This window comes from Monodelphis domestica, chromosome 6 (genome assembly GCF_027887165.1).
Source record: "Monodelphis domestica isolate mMonDom1 chromosome 6, mMonDom1.pri, whole genome shotgun sequence".
Classification (NCBI taxonomy): Eukaryota; Metazoa; Chordata; class Mammalia; order Didelphimorphia; family Didelphidae; genus Monodelphis; species Monodelphis domestica.
The window spans coordinates 234,351,986-234,369,384 of NC_077232.1; the positions used below are offsets into that span (position 1 = coordinate 234,351,986).

The 17,399-nt window shown below is 39.6% G+C and overlaps 1 protein-coding gene across 1 annotated transcript in view; it reads left to right on the forward strand.

The window, feature by feature from the left end:
* Positions 1 to 14,448: 14,448 nt before the first annotated feature.
* Positions 14,449 to 17,399, forward strand: part of LOC100014017 (cytochrome P450 4V2) — a 33,865-nt gene continuing 30,914 nt past the window's right edge. Inside the window, exon 1 of the mRNA XM_001368331.4 lies at positions 14,449 to 15,226. Within this exon, the coding sequence (XP_001368368.1) occupies positions 15,010 to 15,226 (217 nt within the window). The 5' untranslated portion in view covers positions 14,449 to 15,009. The remainder of the gene's footprint in view (positions 15,227 to 17,399) is intronic.

Here is a 17,399-nt window from a genome sequence, read left to right on the forward strand (position 1 = left end):
TGGTTGATTTGATCAATATAGATGACAGAACCACACAGTTCACAGAAAAATCAGTCATAGGAACACTGTAGCATTTGAAAGTGTGCAAAAGTAAGGGACGCTCAGTGTACCCCACAAGGACATTTCTGAGGGTTTTAGTTAGAAAACTTCCCTTTCTAGGCTTTTGTTTAAGAGCCTGGAATTTTAATGCGCTCATGGTTTGCAAAGTAAGGAAAGTATTCTGAGCCAACTGTGGCATCAACCCAGGAGGACTGTCATTTGACCCTAAGGAGATCAATGAATCAGATGGGTCCCAATCTCAATCCAGAGATTATAGCCAATTCCAGAACTTGTTTCCAATGTTGTTTACACCTAGCCACGTGGTCCTCAACACTTACCTACCCTGATTCCTACCCATGCTAGGCAAGCTCCCATCTCTCTCTCTCTCCTCTGCAGGTGTGAATTCTTCAGGGCAGTTTTAACTTAAAGTAACTGCTGCCCACAGTAGCCACACAGGTGTCCTTGGGGAAGTGCCACCCCTCCTCCTGTCTTCCCTGCTACTTCTCACCTGCTAAAGACAGTAGCAGGTGAGCAAAAACCTCCCCCTCCTCCTTTTGGAATGGGCCAGAGTGAGGCACATTGGATGAGCAGGCATGGAGGGCTTGTGACCTCTATGCAGATCTCATTTCATTCTCTTCCTTCTCTCCCCACATCCCCCCACCACACACCTACACCTCTTCCATGGAGTCTAATTTCACTGGATTTTAGATCAGGCTCAGAAAAACAGGGAGAAAAACCACAAAATGAAACTTTCACTGTATTATCAGTCCTGATGTGAACTGGAATCTGTGTGTTTGGCTGTGCCTTTGTCTCAAAAGGCTCTATTGATGCTTTTTTACATGTCAGTATGTCTTCTGAATGATGACTATTCATTCCCCAGCAGAACTCTCCATTCTAACTGTAGCAGTCCGTCTGGGGACACTTTCCCAAATTCCACTCACATTCGGGGGCTGGATCCCCAGAGGACAAATGACTACAGGCCAACTCCAGAATCTAGATGTAATCTTAAAGGGCTAGGGAGTTTTAGTACTATCTGCCAGCTCCTAATCCTGTATTCCCCAAAATCAATTAGCCCACCAGAATTAATTTGCTTCTTAAAAGTAATATTTATTAAAATGGAATTGTTGGTACAAAAACATGCCTCCAAAAGTCTGGGACATTCTTCTAGAATACGGTGCAAGAAGTTTGGAAAACTAGGAGGGGCTTTGAAGACAAAATGGAAGATTTTACATTTGATTCTGGAGGCAATACAGAGCCAGTGGAGTTTATTGAGTAAGGGAGTGGGATGACCTGGTCGGAGATTCTCTTCAGGTTGGATTTGAAGGGACTAGTTGCCCCTTTGTAGCACAGTGGATAGAATGTCAGGCTTAGAGTCAAGAGGGCCAGGGTTCAAATCTGGTCTCCGACACTTCCTAGTCACTTAATCCTGATTGCCCAGTCGTTGCCACTTTTCTGTCTTAGAAATAATACAGACAGAAGGTAAGGGTTTAAAAAAGTTGAATGTTGAATGGAGGATGAGCTAGAGTAGGGAGAGACTTGAGGCAGAAAGACCAACTAGGAAGATACTATGTTAGTCCAGGTATGAGGCAATTAGTGTCTGCATCAGGGCAATAGCAGTATCAAAGAAGAGAAGGGAGCATATGAAAGGTATGTGACATTAACTGGGGCTGGACTATTTGAAAAATACCCCCATTACATTAAACCGTAAGAGAAAATAAACATTTATTAAGTAGAAAATATCTTCCAAGCACTTTACTAAATGGTGGGGATGATATAAATAAGAAAACAAAAGCCAGTATGTAACCTCAAGCTTACAATCTAATTGTGAAAAACAACCCATGAAAGGACATCTAAAAGGTGGGGTTAGATTAAGAGAGAAGCATGTGGGGCATGTAAGTGGTGGAGGAGAAGAACCCAAGGAATGCAACCCTGCTGGCAAATGAAGACTTAGATGGTCTTCTGAGCCTTGTCTATACTGAGCTCTGCCCTGCAGAGACAATTGAGAGTATGGGTGAGATAATGGTACCAGAGCTGACGCAATCTTCAAGATGAGAGGTTTTTTGATGCTGAACTTTTCTTGGAATGGGAGGGGGAGGAAGGACTAATGATGGTGGAGTCAAATCTAGGGAATACAACTGGTGGCAAATCTTGTCCAAGCACAGTGTAGTCTATATACTTCATTCCATATTCCGAGATCACCACCTTCCTTTTGAGAGATGGGACATGGTTCATTATTATGAACCTTCCTCAAAAAGTTATTCTCTTACTTTGTGAAAGGTAGTTCAGGAATTCTAGGCATCTAGAAGGCAGTGATCCATTGAGGATGGCAGAGCAGTGACCTGATTGATTTACATTTCTGAGGGGATGGGCATCTGAAAATTACAACTGAATGACTGACCTACTCTCTACTCTTAAGACTGAATGCCAGCACTTCTGACTTACTTAACAGTAGAAAATATCAGTTGCTTAACTGAGCAAGAAGTCCTCAAAGGAGATGAAAAAAAAATCCAGGAAATTTAGATTACATAAGATCTTAAAGCTCAGTTTGAGAACTACAAGGCTTCATATTTTTGCCTCTCCCTGTTACTGCTGCCTCTTTTTGCCTGTTACACTCATGTCACACATTTTGCCATGGACTAGAGAAAGATCCATTAATGACTCTAAAATCTCCCTCTTAAAAGTATTATCACTAAATGTTAATTTCATTGTTTTTTCCTGGCATCCATTTTGCCTGAAGTTTAGAGTCCTTTTTAAAAGACAGAATTATAGAATCAGAGCTAAGAAGGAATCTTAATAGCCAGTAAGTCCAATCACACAAACAGCATCTTTGATGCTGTTAATTTGCTTTTCTTCCTTCCTTTTTTTAATTAGATTGACCAGTACTTTGTCTATTTTGTTTGTTTTTTCAAAGTACCAGCTTCTTGTCTTATTTATTAAATCAATAGTTCTATCACTTTTGGTTTTATTAATTTCTCCCTTAATTTTTAGGATTTCTAGTTTGGTTTCCTGCTGGGGGTTTTTAATTTGATCGCTTTTGAGTTTTTTCATTTGCATTTCCAATTGATTGATCTCTGCTCTCCCTAGTTTGTTAATATATGCACTCAGGGATATGAATTTACCTCTGATTACCGCTTTGGCTGCATCCCAAAAGGTTTGAAAGGATGTCTCGCCATTGTCATTTTCCTCGATGAAATTATTGTTTCTATGATTTCTTCTCTAACTAAATGATTTTGGAGTATCATATTGTTTAATTTCCAATTAGTTTTTGATTTGGTTTTCCATGTACCATTACTAATCATTATTTTTATTGCCTTGTGATCTGAAAAGGCTGCATTTATTATTTCTGCTTTTCTGCATTTGTGTGCTATGTTTCTGTGACCTAATGTATGGTCAGTCTTTGTGAATGTGCCATGTGGTGCTGAGAAGAAGGTGTATTCCTTTTTATCCCTATTTATTTTTCTCCATATGTCTATTAATTCTAATTTTTCTAAGATTTCATTCACTTCTTTTACCTCTTTCTTATTTATTTTTTGGTTTGATTTATCTAAATTTGATAATGGTTGGTTCAAGTTTCCCACTAATATGGTTTTACTGTCTATTTCTTCCTTCAATTCTCCTAGTTTCTCCATTAGAAATTTGGGTGCTATATTATTTGGTGCAAACATGTTGATTAATGATATTTCCTCATTGTCTAGAGTCCCTTTTAACAAAATATAATTACCTTCCCTATCCCTTTTAATCAGTTCTATTTTTGCTTTGGCTTTATCAGATATCATGATTGCCACTCCTGCCTTCTTTCTGTCAGTTGAGGCCCAGAAGGTCTTATTCCATCCTTTAATTCTGACCTTGTGGGTGTCTACCCGCCTCATGTGTGTTTCTTGAAGACAACATATGGTTGGGTTTTGGATTCTAATCCATTCTGCTATTCGTCTATGTTTTATGGGTGAGTTCATCCCATTCACATTCAAAGTTATGACTGTCACTTGTGGACTCCCTGGCATTTTGATATCCTTCCCTAATTCTAACCTTTCTTCTTCAGCTCTACCTTTTAGTCCAGTGATTTACTTTAAATCAGTCCCCCTTGTCCCCTCCCTTGATATGTTTCCCTTTCTAGCCCCTCCCTTTTTGTTCCCTCCCTGTTGCCCCCCTTCTTCCCTCCCTTTTTTTGTGTTCCCTACCCCCTAGCCCCCTGTTTGAGTGGGTTTTGAAAGGTTTTGACCAGTTTAAACCAGATATTTTTTTTTACTGGTTTAATTATGTTTTTATTGGCTTAAATCACAATTAGATATTTGAACAGGTTTAAATGGGTTTGAACAGTTTGGATGGTTTAATCTATATTTTATTTCCAGTGAACCCATGCTTATTGTCTATCTTGGTATTCTTCAATGCAAAATTACTTATATTGTGAAATCAAAACAGGCCAAGAATAATTTAGTTAATATAAGTTACTATTGCTTTTCACTCTTGTCCTTTTCTTTCTCTGTCTCTTCTTCCTCTTTCTCTTTCCCAAGTACTTCTGAGACATTCATGATTTAACTAAAGCTACTATATATTTTATGAAAAATTGCTTATTCTAATTCATTATAAGAAATATTATCCATGCATCATAAGTAAAGATCTTTAAAATGTTGCTTTAAACAATAACATTTAGTAAGGAGCTTCTATTTGTGCCCCGTCTTTTATTCAAAGAATCCCATTTTGCCAAGAACAAGCAGCAAATGCTTATCATTGTCTCTGGGCTTTTGTTCATAATGCCCTTGTGTGGATGGATTTCCATTAGGCTTCATATTTCCTTGAGATCCCTCCATAGTCTATATTAAAATCTCATTGTGGAGTGGCAGTAGTAATCCTGGATTCTCAAAGACTATTCCAGCAGAGTGGTGTTCACTTGTCATCAGAAACCCAACTTAGTCCTGTAAGAATTTATATTTTACATTTTATATTAATTTCAAGTTGAGGGTAATAGATTAGAGACAATTTCTATGTATTCCTTTGTCTGGGTGCTGGGTCAGAGATTCCCTCCAATCTATTGCTTTTTATATCATTTTGGTTGTTGCGAATTCCAAGGAAGGTCTTCCACATAATAAAATCTAGTTGATAAATGAAAGAGACAATGATTCTCTTGCTGCTATAAAGAAAAAAGGGGTGAAAGCAGAGGGAAAAAATAACCTGAGCTCCAGCAACCTCTTGTGATCCTGCCAAGCCCCTCCCATTGTGAGATTGGTCCATTTATAGACCAATCCCACACTAGGATGCAAAGAGAAAGGAACCTTGGGAGAGTAGGCAATTCTGGGGGATATAGTCCCACATCCTACAGTCCTATCAGTCTCCCCAATGGATCCTGCAAATACAACCAAATTTATAACTTCAACTAAAGATACATACAATACAGCAGTTTCCAAGGGGGAAATTAAAACAACCTGGGGCAAAAGGAAACAAAAGAGAAAAAAGAACAAAACCAAATAGGGGGCAGTCTTCTTTGGCATAGCAGTGTACATATAAACAAATTCATTCAACTCCCCAAAGTTCAACCCTACATTCAAAAGTTTACTCAGGATCTCTTGGAACAGCATGTGGTCTCTGCAGGCATCTTCGGCATCTTCTGCAAGCAGTTCACTTTTTGGATTCTGGGACGGAGCAAGTTTCTTAACCTAAAATTACTTTGAAAAGAACTTAAACTTTGACTTATAAGATAATAATACATCCCCCCCGAGGAGGATATTGACAAACACATGGATCACATAGGGATACATGACTGAGGCACAAGGTATGTGAATCACTTGCCAAAAAAAAAAAATCAAAAACATCAAAAGATACAAATAAAGGAGAAAAAAGTAACTATTGTATGAAATATAAAATATCCAAAAGTTATATAAAAATCCTAAATAAGGAAAAATAAAATTGTAATAGGGTCTTTGAATCAGGGCCCGATCAAAGTGATTTATATCTGATAAGTCTGTAATAGTAATCATGTACCTCCCCACTCAGCAGTCAGGATTAGAGTAAATTGCCACAGTATAAAAGACAGAAAAGGGACTAGATTTTTGAAACAGATGGGAAATATCATTCCCTGGTCTGATCTTTCCTCATCTCTTAGGGATAGAGGAGCCAGAACAGCCAATGTTAGGTACTTGATAGAGAGTGTTATACAAGGAGTATGGTACAAGGAGTCCTACATCTAAAATATATCAAACAGCTTCAAACTCGAGTCTCACACAAGGTTCAAGTCCTTTTGTATTGGCACAGAATCTCATCAATCCTACTGGGATTAGTTTGCTTCTTTGACCTATGTGCTCAATTGGCACTATGTAGGTGAAGTCTGTGCTCCCTTGGCACTGTGCAGGTGAAGTCTGTGCTCCTTTTTGATCCCTTTTCTTAGAATCAGACACATTCATAAAGCAAAGCCCCTTAATATCGAAACAACCAGTGGCAGTTTCCTGTAAAAAATAGACTCGAATACAGGACTACAATCCCCACAAGCCTTTGCTCCACTTCCCCAGAATGCCTTGTAATCTCACCTGGGCTGAGATGGAGAAGGTATTTAAACTGATTCAAAGGTTTTTGGGGCTCTTTTGGACTTCCGTTTTGGAGCAGATACGTCTCTTCCGTGATGTGAGGTTATCTGGCCTAGGCCTCTGGCCTAGGCACGTGTTTTTTCTTATTCTGTATTTTCTTTAATCTTTAACCTTTAATAAACCTATAAAAATATAATACTCCTTGCAGAGAGAAACTAATTTCTACCTGCCTCAGTCTCCCTAAATTTTAACTGTTACATTCCAGAGTCTAAGGCTGTTGGACATGCATTTATGTTTAGGGCTAATGGATATTCTAAACCTATGCTAGTGTAAAATTTAAAAAAAATCTTTTAATATTAGTGACACATGCTTCAGGTACAAAAAATGGGAGAAAGCAAAAACTCAAATACTATATTCCACATGCCAGGAAAAACAATAATAAAAAATGTGTTTTAAAAAATCAAAAATATATAGTTCACAATCAGTGACACACCATGTCAGTCAAGAAGAGGTAGAATACAAAAGTTTCTTACCCCCAAAATGAGATCCATTTCCTTTTTAACTTAGCCATGATTCACAGTGTGAGTGCAAATGATTTACAAAGTAACAGGTTTATAAAACAGTAGTACAACAGGCAATGCACATTCAAAGAAAGTATCAAAAAAATCTCAAAATTCACAGCACATCAACTTATATAAAGGTTACTAATACAAGTTTTGTCCAACTAGTTTATGGGCTTTTATAGAGATATTTTCTCAGGTTCAAGTATAGAATGGTACAAATAAAGACAGTGCAACAGAATATATATCTAATAGCAAAAACACAATAGCTGAAAATGACATAGAATAATAGCAATATTATAGATTAACCAACACACACACACACACACACATACATATACTTTAAAAAACAACACTAAACCTCAAAGCAAAAGTAGTATATAGTTATTCATCATCTATAGAAGGTGCCCTCCTTACATGGGAGCAATGGATCCAAGAGTGCTTTTCTCCAGTTTTAATGGCTGTTGGAGTAGTTAGGATTTGGAATGGATTGTCATAGGCAGGTTGAGTTGCCCCAGTATACCAGAAGTTCTTTATGTAAACTTTGTTGCCTGGGCACAAATCATGGAGCAAGAAGTCTATAGGACCTGCTTGTAGAGCAGCTCTGGATTCATGGAGCTCTCACAATTTGGTCTGTAAATTTCATATATATGAGGTAATGGAAGTATCTCCCCCTAGTAATGATATATATGCATGGGAGAAAGGCTTAGCCTATATAGAAGGATGTCCAAAAGCCATCTCAAATGGTGAGATATGTAGATCTATCTCCTCTGGGCCTAGTTTCAAGATAAAATAGGGCCAGAGGGAGAATTTGAGGCCATTTTAAATGAATCTCTGTACATAATTTTCCAGTCACAGTTTTAAATTCTTTATTCATTCTTTCAATTTGGTCTGAGCTCTGGGGATGATATGGTAGATGGAATTTAGGAGTATTCCCCAAACATGAATAAATCTGAGATAGGATTGAATCTATAAAATGAATTCCTCTATCTGAATCAATGAATGCTGGCAGGCCAAAATGAGGAATAATTTCTTTTAAAAGCACTTTGGCAATAAAAGCCACTGTGGCTTGAGCAGTAGGAAATGCTTCAGGTCATCTGGTCAGCTGATCTACTATGACTAGACAAAATTTATACTGTCTAGCTTTTGGCAGAATGATAAAGTCAATTTGTAGGTGTTCAAAAGGTGTGTAAGCCAGAGGATATTCACCAAAACCTTGCCATGAAAGGTGTGCTGATTGAATGCTTGACAATTAGGGCAGGCTGTACACCCTTTAGAGGCTATGGTAGTTATTTCAGCTGCTATCCATACTCTTTTGACAGCATTCACAATGCCATGGGTACCAAAATGACCATTTTTGTGAATAGATCATCAAATTTTATGATAAAAACTCCTAGGGAGTAAGGGTTTTCTTTCATATGATACCCACACTACATTTATCTATTTGGCATTACATTTTAATAAAGGGATAGATTTAAGTCATCAGTAGTTGTCAATGATAAATCTGCAATACAATCTTATTAATTTTAGTAATGTCTTTTCCTCCATTATAAAATTGTGTAATTTACATGCTTAATCAGAAAGATTGTCTTGCTTTACCTAAATAAAAAATGCTACAAACTATAGAAGTATAAAAGCAGAAACAACATCCACATCACAGGTTATTCAGGACTTTGTAAATTTGGAAGTGACTTTACCTCCTGTTTGTGGTCAAAAGGTAAAATATTTTGTCTAGCACCAAGAAATATTCTATCACCCCAAAATCTAAAACCACTTAAAAATGACTGCATGGCAGTTTCAGCTTCAAAACCATTTTTGAAGGTGCTAGCTTTGTAGCGGTATCTGCCTGGTCATTTCCCGCTGGAGACAGGGTCAGTGCCAAATGTATAGGCAGAGCATTGAACTACAGCTAGGGCTTCAGGGAGCCAGAGGGCAGAAAAAACACACAATGCCTAAGTGATCTCCACCACCTGATTTTTTTTCTTCTCTTTCCCTTATTTTTTTTATAATTGCTTTTCTTTTTAATATTTGATTTTTCCCCCTTTCCTCATTTCTTATACTAAAGGTACATACAATTAAATATTTTTTCTCTCTCTGTAATAATAATAATATATATATACATATATGTATGTATATGTATATTCTTGTTATAATATCAATACATACCCCAAAAGCTTTAAACTGTGGGAACCTGCCATCAGTTGATAAAGTATTATGGGACTGTGATTAATGTTTATGTCTGATTCCAGGAAATAGGATAAAAACAAGGAGCACAGACTTAACCTGAATAGTGTAAAAAGAGCACACAGGAAATACTAATGTGGACTCAAGGTTGCAATGCTTGACATACATTAAGTCATAGGACTTCCTTGTATCTACGCTGTTTATGAAGTACTCATACAAGTACCAAAATTTGACTATCATGCTGGCTCCCTATATCCCTGAGAATAAAAAAAGTCAGACCAGGGAATGACGCTTCCCTATCAAAATAGAATTCTAGTTTCTTTCCTTCTTATAGTATGGAAACTTCCTGTAGTCTTGGTTGCAAATGGGTAAGTGAAATATTACTGCATTCTGCCCTACAGACTTGTGGGATAGAAATTACTTTAAATTGGACCTGTACAAGGGCCTATTATGAATTTATTCTTGCTTACTCAACATTTTATATACATAGATTTTGGTATTTTGATTCTGATTATGACTCTTTTTTTTCTTCCCTTTCTCCCAAAAGTTTAACTTTCTTCCATATTTTTCCCTTTATATATATTTTTGTTTTGTTTTTTGTTTGTTTTTATCATTTTTGAATTGTTTTAATAACTGACTCATACACCCCTATAACTCAACAATGCATCCTGAGCTGAACTGGATGTTGTTTTTTTTTTTAGCACCCACTTCAGGGGGGATTGTATTTTAATAAAAATCCAAGATTTTTACATTTTTTTTGTTCAAGAAATAGCCTCAAGGAAGAATCTTTCTAACTCCTAAATCCAGAGAATGAACTGTTGCAGAAAGAGGCCAGAAAACCTACATTACATCAAGATCAAGAATGAATCTTGGGATGTGGTTGATCAAACTGAAGATTGATTGAATTTATTTTGAATGTACACTCTTCTGCCAAAGGGTACTTCCCCCTAATTGGCTTTTGTCAATGTGCCCAGAAAAACATTGGTTTTGTTCTCTCTCTCTCTCTCTCTCTCTCTCTCTCTCTCTCTCTCTCTCTCTCTCCTATTTTCCCCTTATCTCTAAGTATTGTAATTTCATAGCTGATATGTTTACAAGACCCATCAGAGAGACTAGTCTTCCTCAGGCCTCAGGGGGATTATGAATTTCAAACCTATTCTACCCTAATTAGACCATTCTTTAGAAGATCTGATTTAGCTATTTCCTGATCAATAACAATAGAGATACTTGGAATAATAGAATCAGGTCTTTGAAACTACATTTCTCCTCCCTTCTTAGTTTAACAAGATTAGGAAGGGCTGCATCAAACACAAGATTTAATTATTTGAGAAAATGGCCTTCAACAGACATGTGGCAAAAAAAAAGGACAGACTTCTGGGTGGTCCTAAGTCAAGCTTGAGCCACCATTGGCACATGTGAGACGCAGGAAGTGAGGTAGAGAACAGCCTCTGTAGTTCTTGGGACTTCCTGTGAGGAGGGCTAGAGTTCAGTTCGATCCTGGAGCTTGAGCATGGAGGAGCCCCGCAGACAGCTTTACTTTAGATCGGTCATGTGATTGATAAGGACTGACTCCTTTCTCTGCCTTGGCTCTCCAAGGCCTTAATGCCCTCTTTGGCTGAGCCTGAGCCAGAGTGGTTCTGAGTTAAACTCCTTTCTTTCTCTCCCTCTTTCCTTCTCTCCCTCTTTCTTTCTCTCCCTCTCTCTCTCTTCCCCTAATATTTTCTTCCTCCGGTTGTAATTAAATCACCATAAAAATTTGGCAGCTGACTTGGGTATTTTATTATTTGGGATTTCCCTTGGCGACCATTTAAATTTAGATTTTTTCAGTCTCAACCATAATTTCACCCTTAACAGTTGAATGAGAATTTGATGGGCCAACTCTTAATCAGCTATTACCAATTAGGGATGTCTTGGGATGTTCAAAGGAGGGGCTGAGTAATGAGCTCCTAAAACTCTCTTTATAGATTTTCCTGGAGAGTGTAAACCTTAAAATTTCTTAGACTTATAAATGTTGGAAATTTCACCATTGGGAAATTTCATACTTGGAAAATTTCTTACTGATAGTGTATTGGAATGTGAACCCCATTGGCATGGGAGGTTCCTTCTCCTCCCTTCTTAAGATTACTTTAGGACAGAAACCTTTTGCTGAACAATGGAAAGGGCTTTGACCTATGCTTAAGCACAGAACAGGAATTTCTTTGAGTCATGATTGATTTTAGAATTGATACAATAGAGATACTTGGAATGACAGAATCAGGTCTTGGAAAATACAATTTCCACCCCACTCAGTCCTAACAGGATTTAGGAAGGGCTGCAGCATAGATCAAAATTTAATTATTTGAGAATATGACCTCCAACAGACATGTGCAAAGCCACAGACCTTTGGGTGGTCCTGGGTTAAGCTAGAGCCACCATTGGCACAGGGAAATTGATGGACAGTGATTGGTAGATGTGAGAACTGAGGGGAGGGAACTTGGATGGTTTCCTTAAAGAGAGAGGGGTCTGAGGACTGGGGGTGGTTGGAGAGTTTTGGCTCTGAGTGGTTGGAGAGGTGCTCTGAGAAGCTTGCTCTGAAGGAAGCTGGAGGTGGGGGCCTCTTAGACTGTTTCTCCATTTTGGTCATGTGAGTAATAGGGACTGATCTCTTTTCTTTGCCCCAGCTATCTAAGGGCTTGGGCCCTTTGGCCCAGCCTAAATAGAAGGGGTATTTAAGCCCTATTCCCTTCTCTCCCCTTTCTCTCTCCCTCTCTCTTTCTCTATCTCTAATTCCTTTCTTCCTCCTGTCTGTAATTAAACTCTATAAAAGGTTGATGGCTGACTTGAGTTTTCATTTAGGAATTACATAGCTGAATTCCTTGGCAATCTTAAATTAATATATATCAGTCTTTTAAAGTGATTTCTTTGTCACAAGAGTGTTCAGAGTCTTTGGTCATTTGAGGGGGCCACTGACATTACTTTATTGGTTCTAATGATAGCCTAATTGATAAATTGATATTTTTACCCAAAACCATTCTCTTGAATAATTTTAATTGTAAAAGGCTTGTGTAGACAGCCTAATTACCAGAAACTTGGTCTCCAAGTTCTCAATTTTAGAGAGAAGGGAACAGCTCACTGATAAATAAATAAGTAACCCCCTCTTCAATCTCATTAATAAGTTGTCACCTAGTCTTTGATTGCATGCTTCTAGGGAGGGAAAACCCCATTATTTACAAACATAATTCATTCCATTTCTGAAGACTTGAAATTTTAAGATTTTCCTTTTGCTAGAGAGAGCCTGACTCTGAAATTTATGTCCATTGCTTCTTGTTTTGTTCTCTAATGTAAAATGAAGATACTCTGGATGACCTGTGATGTCACTCCCAGTTCTAAATCTATGGCCCTATATCTTGTTGTTCAGTCATGTATAATTCTTCCTGAGCTCATTTGCAGTTTTCTTGGCAGAGGTATTGGAGTAGTTTGCCATGCCATTTCCTTTTCCAGACCATTTTTCAGAAGAAGAAACTGAGGCAAGCAGAGTTAAGGGACTTGCTCAGGTTCACACAGTTAGTAAGTATCCAAGAACAGATTCCAACTCAAAACTTCCTGACTCCAGGCTTGGCACACTACCACTTAGCTGCCAACTCCTCAAATCTCTGAAGCAAACTTGGAGGAGTTGCTTTGACTTCAGTGCAAAACTCATGTTGAGGTTATCTAAATGACCATCTCTGCTTCTCTTTTTGTGTCTCTCCACAAAAGGGATAAATTTGATTTCTATTAGCTGATGCCTTAAATAAATATGCCTGCATGTACTATGTACTTGAGTTTCAAAAGGCTGAGTGGGAGATCTGCCCATAACTAGACAGAAATTATGAAATGCACTAACTTGTCACTGTCACAAGAAACTGAAGTTCAAATCCAGACTCTTTCCAGAGAGTAAATGATTTTAAGCAAATTCTTTCTTGGGATCTTAGTTCTCTTACCTGAAGAATGAAGCAAGTGGACTAGTTTTTTAACTTTCAAGTTAATGCCCGCTTTGGCTGGCCCACTATTTATTAATAAATAAAAATTTATTAAGCACCTACTATATGCCAAGCACCATGCCAACACCATAGATGAAATCGCACAAAGACAATTGTCATTCTCGGTCACCAAGAGACTACTACCTATATGTATATATAAAACAAAGGGTCCCTCCCTCAAAGAGCTTACAACATAATGGCAGAGGTGATTTGCACACAAATATACACAAAGGAAGCTATTAGAATTAAGAAAGGTTGGAGAAGGTTTCCTATAGAAGATGGGATTTTAGTTGGGACTTAAGGAAGCCAGAGAGGTCAATGGGACAGCTAGATGGTACAGTGAATAGAGCACCAGACCTGGAGTCAGGAAGATCTGAATTCAAATCTGTCATCAGACATTTGTTAGTTGTGTGACCCTGGGTAAGTCTCCTCTTTGCCTCAGTTCCTCATGACCTGGAGAAAGGAAATGGCAGAACCACTCTGTTATCTCTGCCAAGAAAATCTTCCAAAATGGGGTAAGGAAGAGTCAGACACGACTGAAACAATTCACCAACAATAAAAATCTGTAGTCAGATCAGAGGAAGAAGAGTGTTCAGAATCTAAGGAATAGCCAGAGAGAATGTCTGGAGCAGAATCTTGTTCGTGGAACAACTAAGAGGCGACTGACTGTCACTGAAAGGAAGAAGATGCATTAGGGAGTATGGTGTAAAAAGACTAGAGAGGTAGGAGGCAACTAGATTATAAAAGGCTTCGAATGCCAAATAAAGCATATTACACTTTCTCCTAGAAGCAATATGAAGTCACTAGATTTGTTGCATATGATTGGATCTGCGTTTTAGGAAAAATCACTTTAGTGGCTGAATGGTGAGGACTGGAGTTAGGGGAGGGGAGGGAATTTGAGGTTGTCAGACCCATCAGCAGGCTGAGGCACTAACAGGCTATTGCAGTAATCAAGAGGGTCTGTATTCAAGTTATGACTGAGTTAACATCCCAAGGTTTCCTGAGGCAGAGAACTTCAAAAAGCTTTGAAATGTGTTTCTGTTGGTGACGTAAAACGCCACAAAACTCCCTCCTCTTGACCCCATCCCAGAGGCGGAGCCCCTCAAAAGTAAACAAACAGTGCACCCTTTCGAGAAAGAAAGCCCGCTAACTTCTTTGACAAACAGTTGTTGCCTAGTCAGCAACATAGAGCCAGTCTGGGCTTGGTCTCTCGCTTTTCGAGGATGAACGTCGGACCCCGGGGTGCTTTGCAGAATTTAAGTGGAACTTCAGAGGGACCAGGACCGCAGTAAAGGTTTTTGGGCCCAGAGTTCTGCTTTCGAAAACGATTGCAACGTAGGCCTTCTTTGTTCCTTCTTCCCTCCCTCCTAGGATCGTAATGAGAGCCAAGGGAGCAAACGAAACCACCTAACCACGCCTGGAGTTCTCGTGACTCCTCCTCTCTCCCTAGACCCAGCTGCAGGGCCCGGCCTTGAGCCGAAAGTCTAGCAAAGTAACCCCTTGGGAAGCCAGCTCCCAGGTGGCTGGTAGCATCACTCCTCCACTTCGAGCTCGGACGACCTGAGGAACCTGCCTCCTTCTTTGGCTCCCCTGAGGGCACAGCTGGCCAGCTCACTGGGACCTGGCAGGGCTGGTCCAGAACGAGGCTAGGCTCACCGCGGAGAACTTCCTTCCCGCTGCAGATCTCCCCTAGCCCAGCCGCAGAAGGCTGCCACGATGGGAGGAGACATGTGGTTAGTGCCAGTCGGGCAGAAAGTGCTCTACTGGGGCGTTACGGGCGCGATCACCTTGCTGGGTACGGTCCTCACGCTGATCCTGCTGCAGATGCTGGTCGCTTATGTCCGAAAATGGCAGCAGATGAAAACCATCCCCGCGTTTCCCTACGCATTACCGCTGGTGGGACACTCCCTGTTGATGAAATCTAATAGCCGAGGTAAATAAATACATGGCCAAGGCTGGCTGAGCTGGCAACTGTTGCCCTTCTCTCAGCCTCCAGGCAATCTGACTCGACCTATACATTGCTCAGAGTGCAGTTAGGAAGTCCTTTCTCTACTCTCCACCCTCATCCAGCTCTGAACTTTTACTTCCTCTCTCTCATCTCCTTTGCTCCTTTCCACATCCCCTCTCCCCCTCTATTTTCCTTTGCCTCTTATCTCTTCTCCCTTTCCACTTTTCTGTCTTTGTATCACCCCTCTCTTTTTCTGTCTTTCTCTCTTGGGTCTCTCTCTGCCTTTGTCTGTCTCCTCTGTCTGTCTCTCTTCCTCTTTCCTCTTTCCCTCCCTCTATCTCTTCCTTAAATAAGCTATGCTACATCAGGTCAGCCTATTTCGCATCAATCTTACTCCTTCCACAACTTTCTACTGACTCCCTGGGCAGCTGCAAAGATTTGGAGTGCCCTGCACGTCTGTTTTGGCTTTCTGTGCCCCTTGTGCTCTATTCCTGCCTGTCCTTGATCCAGACCCTTGGCTTTCCTAGGAGGATGGAATTAAAGCTAGAAGTCTGTTCAGTTCTCAAATCTGACAGTTCTTAGGCTTTCTTTTTGTGCCTCAGTCCCCTCATCTACAAAATGAAGGGCTTGGTCTGACAGAAACCTAGAATCTAGAAGAAGGAGACTTGGGCTCAAATCTCAGAACTGACACTCACTACTTATGTGAGCTTGGGCAAGGCACTTGATCTTTCCAAGATTCAGTTTCAGCATCTGTAAAATAGGAATAATAATCCCTGCACTAACTGCCCCATAAAGCTGTTCAGAACAAGTTCTGAGAACAATAAAGCTTATAAAATTGTGAGTTGTTGCTGTATAAGGTCCCTTCTAGCTCTAACATCCTTCCTTCAAAAAAAATTTTCAGTCTAGTGAGGGAAATAAAAGCCATCCTCACCACTGACTTTCTCAACTCTTGGATTATAGTTGGGAACCTTCACTAATTGGATTCACTACAAATTTAGACTATGTCTTCTGTGCCCTACTTTCACTTCCCCTTCCTCTCACTTCCTGCATACACACTGCCTTGGTTCAGAAAAAAATTCATTTCCATCCTCTGTCTTTATCTACTCCTTTCTTCTATTTTATTTAAAGGGAAGAAATATCCTCCTTTGTAAAGCCATCACCTGGTTCTGAGTCCTTGATTCTCATTGATTAACTTTCCAACTTTATCTCAGGCGTGTTCCTGTCATCTACAGTGTTTCAGGCAAACTCATCTTATAGTTTTTCTTATATCTAGCCTCTGTGTTTTTGCTAATACTTTTTCTGAAACTTTAAAGGTCTTCCTTTCATATGTCCTGACTGAAATCTTTCAAGGCCCAATTCAAATGCCATGTTCTCCTCCTTGGAGCCTTTTGTCTTCCCATATCAAAGGGAAAGGATCCTTCCTTCCCACTGGTTATAACAACCCTCTCTCTTTTGCCCTTAGAATAGCAGGGTTTTTTTTGGGGGGGGGGGGAGGCAGTAGCCATAGTGGTAAGAGTACCCTTGGAGTTAGAAAAGAGGTGGGTTTAAATCCTTCCTTTGACCTTTATTGTTTGGGGACACGCAAACCATTTCATCTTGACCTCAAGATTACACCAGTCTCAAAGCACCCTTATAGGCCAATGGGATCATTTCTATAAAATGTTTTCTAAACTTTATGGTGCTATTTAAACATCTATTCTTATTAATAACTCTCTTAGTCTTGTTCCTTCTCTCATGCCTTTCCACTTTCTTTCTCTTTGTGCTACCTCTTTTGTTTCTGCCAGTAAGCACCTTGAGCTATCCATTATCCTAAAAAACAAAATCACTTTCCTCAACCCTTTCACTCTGTCTTATCTTTCTTCTTTCTTTTCACCAACTAACTTGTGAAACCCATAGCTGGTTTCTTCAAATCCTTTCTTGGTTAACTCCTTGCAGTTTGACTTCCACCCTTCCCCTCCCCACCCCACACACATTGCTAAAGATACCTGAAGAGTATCAATGTTCTTCTAATTTTTTAAACCCTTATCTTCCGTCTTGGAGTCAATACTGTGTATTGGCTAGGCAATGGGGATCAAGTGACTTGCCCAGGGGACCGCGTGGTAAGGGCTAGGCAATGGGGATCAAGTGACTTGCCCAGGGTCATACATCTGGGAAGTGT